Source organism: Scleropages formosus, chromosome 18, assembly GCF_900964775.1.
Source record: "Scleropages formosus chromosome 18, fSclFor1.1, whole genome shotgun sequence".
Taxonomy (NCBI): domain Eukaryota; kingdom Metazoa; phylum Chordata; class Actinopteri; order Osteoglossiformes; family Osteoglossidae; genus Scleropages; species Scleropages formosus.
The window spans coordinates 14,436,169-14,448,114 of NC_041823.1; the positions used below are offsets into that span (position 1 = coordinate 14,436,169).

At 40.7% G+C, this 11,946-nt stretch overlaps 1 protein-coding gene across 1 annotated transcript; it reads left to right on the forward strand.

Moving 5' to 3' along the window:
- Positions 1–2,612: 2,612 nt before the first annotated feature.
- LOC108926775 (G-protein-signaling modulator 1-like) lies at positions 2,613–8,233 on the forward strand. Its single transcript, XM_018739705.2, has 5 exons — positions 2,613–2,783; positions 3,607–4,242; positions 5,941–6,091; positions 7,029–7,267; positions 7,440–8,233. Exons 2-5 carry the CDS (start codon positions 3,643–3,645, stop codon positions 7,578–7,580), a joined length of 1,131 nt encoding a protein of 376 aa, XP_018595221.1. The 5' UTR covers positions 2,613–2,783; positions 3,607–3,642; the 3' UTR covers positions 7,581–8,233.
- Positions 8,234–11,946: the final 3,713 nt, after the last annotated feature.

Sequence of the window (11,946 nt, forward strand, 5' to 3'; positions counted from 1 at the left end):
TCAACTTGAAACCAGTTCCTCTTTGCTGATGCAGTCTGTCTGTGTTTGGCATATGCTGCAGTTATTTTTGTGACAGTTCCCCTTAACATATTAAATAATTTAGCAATTTTTCTGACCAATACTCTTCCGATTCAGTTACCAAGTTTCTTTAAAACTTTGTTAATTACCTTATGTTGCTTTGAAAGCTCATGTCACAACATCAACAATTAAATTAAAAGTCAGCATTTTAAATCACAATACACATGACCCCATACTGACATGCCCCTTGCTCAGCAGAGCCTCTTAATTGTTTACAGCTAGTTAGGAGCTGCTGTACTGAGGCCCAGGCACCTGGTTCTCTGACTTCATGACCTAAAGGGTCCATGTCTGATGCACTGATGCGGTGAATTTTGTTGAGATCTGGGACTTCTCTTGCACTGCCTCTGCAGACTACCTGGAACTTCTCTCAAAATAGATCTCTCGAAATAGATCTCTCAAAATAGGCCCTTGGACGATTTGTCACCGAATATTCATACTGTGCCATTATTGCAATACATGAATTCACTCAAAGAAGTGAAGTTCAGCAAACATCTATTTTCAGAAATCCCTTATCCAGCAAGGGATTACAGCAATCTAAAGATACTCTTGGACGGAAGGAAATGCACAAATTCTAGGAAGACACAAAATCTAGACATAGAGGAGAGCCAGGACTGGATTTGAACCTCCAACCCAGGAGCTGTGAGGCATTAACACTATCCATTATGCTACTGTCCAGCAAACAAAGTATAGTAAAAGTGGTTTTTCATGAAACCATTTATCATCAGAATGTGCATGTTACTTGACGTTAATAAATCTTTATAATATCCCTTTATAGGGGGCACGATGGCGCAGTGGGTCTGACCGGGTCCTGCCCTCCAGTGGGTGTGGGGTTCAGGTCCCGCTTGGGGTGCCTTGTAACGGGGTGTGTCTCCTCACCCTCCAGCCTTACGCCCTGTGTTGCCGGGTTAGGCTCTGGCTCCCCGCGACCCTGCATGGGACAAGTGGTTTCAGAAAATATCCCTTTATGCCATATGCTTAGTGCAGTAACTTTGATGAAACCATAGGAGCATGGGGGACAAGGGTGGTGCTGCAAGTAGTTTCTTGTCTGGTTTAGGTGTCCTTAATGACCAATTAGTATCCCAGCACTTTTAGGCAGAGGACAGTGTTTATATCATAACAATTCTAGGAGGTCAAATCTTGGACTGAATTTTCTTTACTGCACCCTTGTACATTACAACATGCTCAGTAGGCCTACTTGTCATTTTACGTAAAGTAGCACTGCCTTGTGTTAATGATTACACAGCAGGTGAAAACTGATAAAAGGAAGTAAGAAGCCAAGTGGTCTTAACTATGACCTCTAATATGGTTTTATCTAATTTCCAAACTTAAATGTACTTGGATATGAAAAGGACACGGAGATCTCAAAAGCCTAATCCACTGGATGGCTTGTGTTGCATGTTATTTATTGTACATTTTTTCTTTGAACAATACCATGAGGTAGGTTGTACGTTGTGCTGTGTTAATAACTTGAACCAGATAGATGCACCAAGATAATTTGTTACTGATGTAATTCTTCATTCAGATTTACCCCACAAAGCAAGAGGTATGTCAGTCTTTCTAAATCTGTAAATAACTTGCTCTGTTCAGTCGTATTTAAACCTGTGGAATGTGCAGATTGCAGTTCCAATTAGCTCAAAGTAAAACAATCAAAGAAATAAGAAAATAATGGGAAGGAACTTCAAAAGAAAGGTAAATTTAATTCTCAGATTCCCAATATGATTATGACACAGCATTTAAGCCCCCAATAAAAATAGCAGATATAGATGAAAATATAGGTGCTATTTAAGATACTGGCGATCTTCGTAAACACACCCAACAGAAAATCTCTGACCCCAGAATTATTCTTTTTCTTTCATTCTCTCTTCTCTACTTCTGTTTTAGCTGTAAGTCAACAGGAAGTCAATAAAACCACAGGTTCAGTGTCACACAAACAGACAGCGGGTTTCAACATAGTTTATGCCATACCCCACTGCAGATGCCTTGCAAGCATAGTGAAGACATATTGTTTAATTTCTTTTTTTCATTACATAATTTAAAAGCAACATTATATTATTTGGTCACCAACAATTTAAAGGATGTAGCATATGAAGTGGCTGTATTCATTAACTGCAGGAGTGCATTGCTTCTATTAACTACGTTTTAATAAATTATTACTTATTCTACAACCAATATGTTAGATTTCATGTACAGAAATTTTCCAAGTATACGCATACAATTTGAAAATATTACGCTAAGACCCAATAACACTGCTGAGTCTAGCAACTAATTTTAGAAGAAAGAACAGAGAAGTATAATTTCCCGTATTTATATTGTATTTTGCAGAATTTGAAACTTTTCAAGACTCTAAAAAAACCATTTTATCGTGTTACATTCCATCATGCTGGTACGTGTTAAAGCTTGATTTTACCCAGTGGTGTTTCACTTCATAAATGCGCCTGTTGAGTTTTTGTGTGGGATGCACACACATGTCAGAGAAAAGGGGGGTTAGTGGGGTAAGAGAGGAACAGGAAGAGAAAGATGCAGTTCGAAAGAGAGTGAGTCTGCACTGTGTGTGTCAGTCAAGCCTCAGTCCATTCTACGGAAAATCTGGTGTTTCTGTGTTTGTTTTTTCAACTTTCTGTCGCAGGCTTAAGTTACGGTACCTTCAGCTGCTGTTGATTCAAGGAGGTGATGCACAGCAAAGCAGAAAAAAGAAAAGGAAACAGGTAAGAGAGAGTGATCAGAACAAGAAGGAAGCAAAGGAGCCATGGGGGTTGGGTGGCGGACAGATTTCAGTATACATTAATGCGCTGGTGAAACATTATGTTCATATTCTCATATAAAACAGAGCTATTGACCAGTTTTCGAGATGACTGGCAGCATAAAAAAATTATACTGTACAGGCCTACATTGTTCTGCACTAGATTAAATTTTGGGATTGATCTGTGGTCATTCTGGACTCATTATGTTAATCAAGTTCTATTAATATCAGCTTAATTTACTAAACGTTTGAGAACAATCAGAATAATGACAAGATGACTTTATTAGTGTTCTTCAGCACAATGATTTCTATGTTTTAGTCAGAATGTTGATATCTGAGCTATAAAGAATGTGTGTGGGATGGGACTTTGCTAATACACACACACGTTTGCTTAAACCGCTTGTCCCAAGCTGGGTCGCGGTGAGCTGGAGCCCAACCCAGCAACACAGGGCTTAAGGCTATAGGGTGGGGACGGGTCATACACCCAGGATGGGACGCCAGCCCGTCACAAGGCACCCCAAGGGGAACTCGAACCTCAGGCTCACCAGAGAGCAGCACCCGGCCAAACCTTCTGCGCCACCACGCCCCCCACTTTGATAGTCATACAAAAATAATTGTTGTTAATATTATAGTTATTAGAAATATATTTATTAAAACAATTGAAGAGGACTTTTATCAGGAGATAAAGTTGACTCTGTTCAGATGTAGCTGGCCATTTCTTCTTAAACTTGGCATGTAGGTGTTGGATCAAAATTATTTTGACTAATTTTTATTCTCTTTTTCCTCAGGTTTACATGTAGGCTGGTTGGCTTGTGTTGAGGTCAATGGAAGTCAGTATTGATGTTAGAGATGAAACTACAGAAGCAGAGTTCTGTGAGCCGCTTTTCATCTACGAGGAAGGGGATGAAGTACAACGGCATGGAGCTAACAGCAGAAAAAGTGGCAGAAGAGTGCATGCTCCACATGTACATATAGAATCTGAAGAATGTGAAGTTGGAAACAAGGAGGCAGAGACAGAAGATTCAGTGGAGATACGCAGGATGGGACAAGAGGAGATCGAGGGAGAGAAAGGCCAAGTGAATAAAAAGGAGCCAGCACAACAATGTGAAGAGGAGGTCAATTTGGAGGGAGAGAGAGAAGATGAGGTGAATGATGAGAGAAAGACAACAAAAAGCAAAGAAACCAAGCTAGGAGGGAGTCTGGGTGGGCCAAGCAACGACGAAACAGAGACAGAAGCAAAATGCAGAGACATGCAAGCTGGGGCTGAATCTGAGAAAGAGCAGAAAACAAGAGGCACTTTTGCAGAAAAGGATGGAAAAAGGAGTGACATGTTAGGAACAGACGTGGGAACACAGGTTGTTGACCAACAAGCTCCTAAGCAGAGATCTAAGGATACATTGAGTCCCCAGGATGCACAGAAACAGGTAATACTGTCCTTCTATAAAGACACTTTAAATAGTATACGCAATTTATATACAGTATACTGTAATAGCAGTACCATAATGCTTCTAAAGTTTTGACTGTAAACAAATACAGAAGTTTACAACACAAGCTATGACACAAGGATGTGAATTCTGGTAAAAAAAAAAAAGGTCAACAGGGAAATGTTCTTCAGCAAATGGAAAGAGTATAAGGAGATGAAAATAACATAAATTACTAGGGACATGGGTTCTTCAGGACCTAGCAGACATTCAGACCAAGACAGGCTAGATATAGTTCCGATATGATTTTCCTAGTGTTTTTTGGTAAATGTTAAATGTGTGTGTGTGTTAAATTTTATATATCAGACATGTGTATGTTGAATTAAATAATATATAACATTACCTTTACATGCCTCAGATGTAGGGGTGCGGTGGTGCAGTGGGTTGGACCACAGTCCTGCTCTCCGGTGGGTCTGGGGTTCGAGTCCCACTTGGGGTGCCTTGCAACGGCCTGGCGCCCTGTCCTGGGTGTGTCCCCTCCCCCTCCGGCCTTACGCCCTGTGTTACCGGGTTGGGCTCCGGTTCCCCGCGACCCCGTCTGGGACAAGTGGTTCTGTGTGTGTGTGTGTGTGTGTGTGTGTGTGTACCTGGGATGTGTGATCAGACATTGGTTCAATATCTATTCTGTTTCTGTGGAATGTACCTGTTTTCCTTCTGTTGGCATGGATTTTCTCCACGTGCTCTGGTTTCCTCCCACAGTCCAAAGACGTATTTCTGGTGAACTACTCAATCTAAATTGCCTGTAGTGTGTTTATGTGTGAGTGAATGAGTGTAACTTTGTTTTGCTGTTTAAATGTGTAATGTTTGTTGGGAATTTAGTGTATCTAACATTATAAGTCACCTTAGATACAACGTAAGCTAACAACTAGTTAATCATTGTATTTCACTTTGTAGAAAAGGATCTGCTAAATGAAAAATGTACATGTAAATTTACAGCCTTGACTCATAAGTGTAAACATACAGCCTACATTAATTGACAGAATGTCCTCACAAAATGTTGTTGATGACATAATAAGGAAACCGCATGTATCATGACAACACGATTTAACTGGTCTGTATTAGTCATATTAATACATCAGCTACAATACTGTATCTTTCATTGTATCTCACCCCCTCACAACTCTATTTTAACTTTTATCACACTTAGAGACGTTTATCGTGTTTTCAACATATAGGCCACCCTCTCCAACAAAACTTGACTTTTGTATTAGATGTTAAATTTAGGTATTTGTTTACAATTACCAATGTGCAATATTGATTGCAATTGTTGTACTAGTCACACTATAATTTCATTTGACAGTTCATTACCAGTAAGCCAACTGCTACAAACAATCTGTCAGCAAAAATGAAAACTATTTAAAAGGAGTTACTAGTAGCAAATATCTTTAAGATAGTAAATCTCAGGTGCGTATTGTAATTAGATGGAAAAAATAATATGATGTTGATTTTAGCTGAAACAAAGAAATGCAAAGCCACTGAAACCCTGGGAGCAGGTACATAAGATAAAGGCATTTCAGTGGCATAGCTCTAAAAAAAATTCATAAATTCTTAAATTCATACCCTGCTGTTTCCTGTGTATAGATAAAACTGACGTGTGGTCATATTTAATACTTATCACCTTCTTTTGTATGTTTTTCTCAGATGCGCAGGTTAACCCCTGACTTTCCTGACTCCCTATATGAGCTGCTGTGCTCTATTCAGGAGGGTAGAAGGCTCAATGACCAGCGTTGCTCTTTTACACCAGAACGGAGGTGTCACTCTGAGCCAAGCACCCCTGTCCCACGACACAAAGGTGAAAAACGTGGTATATTTTATCCCTACAGCTTAGATCATACTGGGGAGGTAGTGTGTGGCATAGTTAGGTCGCCATTTGTGATCAGGAGCCTCTGTGGGTGCAATATTCTGCCTTTGTTCTGTTGAGAGGAGAGAGAAGATTTTCAGGGTTTTTCCTGCTGTTCACTGTGGCTCAAGACTGCCAGGTATTTGTGTTACTGGTTGTCACTGGCAACAGTCTTATTGGTTCCTCCAGTTGGCCCTTAATCCTCCCACATTTTGCCATATTTGCAGAGTGAAAGGAAGTCAAACTCAACCTGAACATCATGTGAGGGAATGTGGATCCTATTTACTGCAGTTTTGATGTTTGAAAGTATTATTAAATTTTTAATTACACTACAATCAGTCAAAATTTAAGATTTAAATAAGCAATAACTAGACAGCAACAGTGACAAGCAAACTAATTTATTATTCTTTTTATTATTTCTGTTTCACTTTAAAAAGTACTAATGCCTGTGAATTTGATGTTGTGACTCATGCAGTTTTTGGAAATAGCAACTGCAAAAATACATTCTTCAAAGTCTTTGTTCTGTCAAGATAACTGGGTTTCGAGATGTGCGCAACATGGAACATTATGTCCCAAAGTTTTAAGCACTTATAATTACGGACAAGATATAGACAGCAACACAAAACTAGCAATGTTTTAGCTATATTATGATGGTTAATAAAGTAACTATGTGTTTTTTGTTTCAGCAAAATTGTTCTTCAGTTAATGAGAATGTAGTTTAGAGATTTTCCTACGTCACAGTTTGTTACATACAAGAACAAATGAAGTGAATAACAGCTTCGAATCCCATATTCACTATAGTTTTGACAATCTTTCAGTTTGAGTCTTTTTGCATAACAAGTCAAGAGAAATTTATGTGAAATCTCACATTTTCTTGTTATCATTGTAGTGATGTTCTCATCAATGACATCACTCCAAAAGGAGGAGTTTTTCGAGCTAGTGGCTACATTCCAAGGCCGTCGGCTTGATGACCAGCGTGCGGAACTGCAGCGTAGTCCATCCTCTCCAGAACCTCCTCAGTTTAAAGTGAACAAGAAGAAGAACAGCATAAAGGAAGTGGAATTAAAGGGAGTGGCCACCAAATCAGCTCCTAAAGAGGATCTGTACAACATGATTCTTACTTCTCAAGTAATTTTCAAGATTTTTTATGTCAAAGTTGGTTCAACAACTTATTAATAAAACCAGAAGTTGACTTACGTAATATAAGTTATCTACACACCTAAAGGAGTTTGTGGCCAGTAGCAATGGACACAAGGCATCCTCTTTGCTCAGTCTCAGTGTTTTGCCTTCTGATTTCCAGGCCCAAGGGAGACTAGAGGACCAACGCAGTGCTGCTCCTGGCCCCATGGATGATGAGGACTTCTTCTCCTTGCTCTTGAAAGTCCAAGGTGGGCGAATGGATGAACAGAGGACGGAGCTTCCTATGGCACTCCAATACTAATGCCAAGAACAAGTTGGGAACTGGGCATAGAAGGTTGTTTTGATAGTGTGGTAGGGATCATGACAGGTAGGCTTTCATGCATCAGGTCCACATTTTTGGCATGCCAAGACTTTTCCAAGACCTTGTAATAGATGTCTAATCATTTCTGCTTGAGTTAGGCATTACACTCTTTGATTTATCTGCTCATATGAGTTAAAACTGTTAGCAACAAAAGCTGTGGAGATCAAACAGCATTTGCACTATTTCAAGTATATTTCAAAGTACTATCCCACTCTTTTCAGCATATTTTCAGTATATGCAAGTCATTGTTCAGAGTGTTATAACAAATGTGTCCGTGTCTAGTCAGGGCAGTTATAATGTCAGAGATAAAAGGGTATTTATACAAGAAGAGAGGACAAAAAAATTACTTAGCATCAGTTTCTAGATGTAAGTTATTGAAAGGCTAGTCACTCTTAGTGTCATAATTTAATGGCTTCATACGCCATGTTCTGTGTATAATCAAATAAAACTACACAACTATATGTTGTCAGCAAACACTGTCTTGCGAATGTAAAAATGATGTAGAGTGCATTGATAAGCGCATGTAATTATCCATTATAAAACCCATGGAAATGAAACAAAATAATATTGTTTAAATTGTAATTATAGCGGAATTATAAAATGTAATGTCAAGTGTCATATTTACATTTCATCAGTTCTATCACTTTGCTTCAAGAAACATATAAACAAAGAAGAATCAAAGTGACTGTGTAACCGAGATCTCATTGTACAGCATACACTTCTCACTGACAAAATGGGAATATTAGCCACACAGTTTAAATTGAGTTTTTTGACAGTTTATCAGAAGTAACCAAATCATTGTTGAACACTGATCACGAGCGCTGTAAGAAATTAGACTTCAGTATTCTACATGTTAAACCATCTTCTTTCAAACAACATTGGCCAGTATGTCACCATTTCCTAGGACAATGCTGACATATCATGATGTCACATGGAGGAAATATTTGCAATGCTGCTCACAGTCTTAAGACCATAATATGAAAGAGCTGTGCTGGAAACGTTATTGTGTGCCACACCTTAAACCAGCCCAGTGCCGCACAAAGTAAAACACTGAAAATAGCAACATCATGAACTATATTAATATTTTTGATATAGATTCTTCTTAAAGCAATACCAACTGTCAAATGGTATCGGAACATTCACAAAAATTAATGGATCTTAATGGTTGATAAAAGGGGAAATTTTCCACTTTCCTTAGTACATGTAAAACTTGACTCCCAACAATTTTAACACTTTAATTTTATTAAATACTTTTATGGTGGACTGGCTTTTAATAACCTGACTTCTGTTGACCCATAGGCACTACCTCAGATAAATCTGGTGCTAAGAATCTTTGCAGTGTCACCTCTGATATTTAGACTGTTCTCATGGAAGTCCTCTACCAGTCACCCTTTTATTGTGAAGAGCCTGATTATGAAGATAAGCAATGATTAATAAAAATGGTTGAAACAATCTGGCTGCAGTGAACACAGGAAGTCTTCAAGCCTACAGACGTCAGTCTCACATCATGAAAATATTGATAACAGTAAGAACACTGGGTGAAATGAGTAGTGATCAGGCTGGAGTGAGCTGGTGATGTGCTGGCACAGCAAGTAGGGCTGCTGTCTCATAGTGCCTGGGTGGGGTGAGAGGACATCGGTTCAATCCCCATTCAGTCTGTGTGGAATTTGTACATTGTCTGTGTGGGTTTCCTCTAGGTGCTCTGGTTTCCTCCCACAGTCCAAAGGCATGCTGTTCAGGTTCACCCGTAATGTGTGAGTGACACAGAGAGTGTGTTTCACTGATGTATGGATGAGTGACCCAGTGTAAGTCACCTTGGTGAATAAGGTGTGTGGGCTGATGACACTACATAGAGTTCATTGGAAGTTGCTTTGGAGAAAAAGATCTGCTAAGTAAATAAATGTAGAGGGGTTGCAAACACATGCACTGAATATTATGGAGCTGTTGGTTCAATGTCCCTCTTTTGGTGAGTCTCCCGAAGCTTATTCATAGATTTTTTGCTGTGATCGACCTGCATGATGGCTCACCTGAATTCGTATGACTCTGGATATACAGCACACAGTCAGAAAGAAACAGAAGCCACCCAAAAACAGAGAAAAGCATAACTTCAAAGTGAACCTTCCTACCTGCTTCTTCAAAGAACAAGCAACATTATTAATCCATATGCTATACATCCATATGCTGTTCAAAAACACAAAATATTAAGCAACCCAAAGTACAAGGGACAGTGGATATGTTCACTGTGTTCGAAACATAATGATTTAATCAATTTAGTGCAAAGTTAATTTTACGTTACTGTAAATTAAGACACAGATTCATGACAGCTGTATAGGAACTGCAGAAGTGAGAATTGGAACAGAAGGACACAAAAAAGTGCTTATGGTCAACAATAAAGAACAAAAAAGTAAAAAGGAAAAAGCATAAAGAATAAGGAAAAAGCAGGGAATGAAAGATATTTAATTAATGTATAAAAAAATTGGCAGAGAGGATGCAGTCCATGGGAAAGGAACAGTAAGGACTAACATCAACTGTTATTTTCCTCTGGCCTTTGTCCAAGGTTACTTGCAATGTCAGATAAGCAACTTAACAATGATTTACCCATATAAACAGTTGAATACTTTTATTCTATCAGTTCAGGGTTAAGTACCTTGTTCAAGTGTATTATAACAAGAACGGGCTTTGAACCCATCTGACCGCCAAGTTACAAAGCAACCCCTCCAATCTTTGTGTGAGCTGTTCTCTACCACACTACCTGTTAACACATCTACAAGTTTTTTCCAGAAGACTGAGACACAGGTAAGGGGAGAGAATTTGCCCCAGGTGGAGGAGTTCAAGTATCTTGGGGTCTTGTTCACGAGTGGGGGGGAGTAGGGAGCGTGAGATCAGCCGCAGACTGGGAGCAGCGGCAGCAGTAATGCGGTCGCTGTACCGGACTCTCGTGGTGAAGGGGCAGCTGAGCCATAAGGCGAAGCTCTCCATTACCGGTCGATCTACATCCCTACTCTCACCTTTGGTCCTGAACCTGAAAGAATAAGATCGTGGATACAGGCGGCTGAAATGAGTTTTCTTCACAGGGTGTTGGGACTCACTCTCCGTGACAGGGTGAGGAGTTCGGACATCCAGGAGAAACTCAGAGTAGAGCCGCTATTCCTCCACATTGAGAGGAGCCAGTTGAGGTGGTTCGGGCATCTGATAAGGATGTCCCTGGGCGCATCCCTTCGGAGGTACACCAGGCACGGCCAACTGGGACGAGGCCCCGAGGTCAGCCCAGGACCCGCTGGAGGGATTATATCTCACATTTGGCCTGGGAACGGCTGGGGATCCCCCAGGCTGAGCTGGAGGAAGTTGCGTGGGACAGGGACGGCTGGGCCTCTCTGCTCGCCCTGCTGCCGCCACGATGGAAGATGGATGGATGGTTGATACACACACACACACACACACACACACACACACACACACACACACACACGCGCGCGCGCGCGCAATGTCTACAACTGCTTATCCCAAGCATGGTCGTGGCAAACCGTGGCCTAGCTCGGCAACACAGGGTGCAAGGCTAAAGGGGACATACCCAGGACGGGATGCCAAGTCATCGCAAGGCACCCCAAGCAAGACTCGAACCCCAGAGCCGCCACACAGCAGGCACTGACTGCACCCCCTGCCAGTTTATCACCAAGTTTGCCAAACTACAGCTACATTTAAACCAGGAAAGCCAGTTTTATCTGTCTTCAGGGTGTATGGTAGCACAGTGGCACAGTGAGTAGTGCTGCTGCCTCACAGCATCTGGGTGATACAAAAGGATGTGGGTTCGATCCCTGCTAAGTTTGTGTGGAGTTTGCATGTTCTTCCTGTGTTTGTGGGTTTCCTCTGGGTGCTCTGGTTTCCTCCCACAGTCCAGAGACATGCTGTTCAGGTTCCCTATAGTGTGTGATGGACAGAGAGAGTGTGATCCACCGATGTATGGATGAGTGACCCAGTGTAAGTAGAGGATCTAGCAGTGTAAGTCACTACAGTGAATAAGGTGTGTGGGTTGATGACACTATATAGAGCTTATTGGAAGTTGCTTCGGAGAAAAGTGTCTGCTAAAAATGTAAATGTACACATAAGCCTTTATAAGCATGGTGGTGTGTAATGAGTGAAACACAAACATTTTCACCTGTACTCGGCCTAACACATGTGATCATCGTGTTGCTGAAATCATGGGTCCCGTTGCACCATCATTTTGGGTTGTTCAACTTCAAGAACTTGTAGCAACGGGAATGTAGTTAGCGATAAAGAAACGCCTAATGGAGCACTAGTTGTGGGT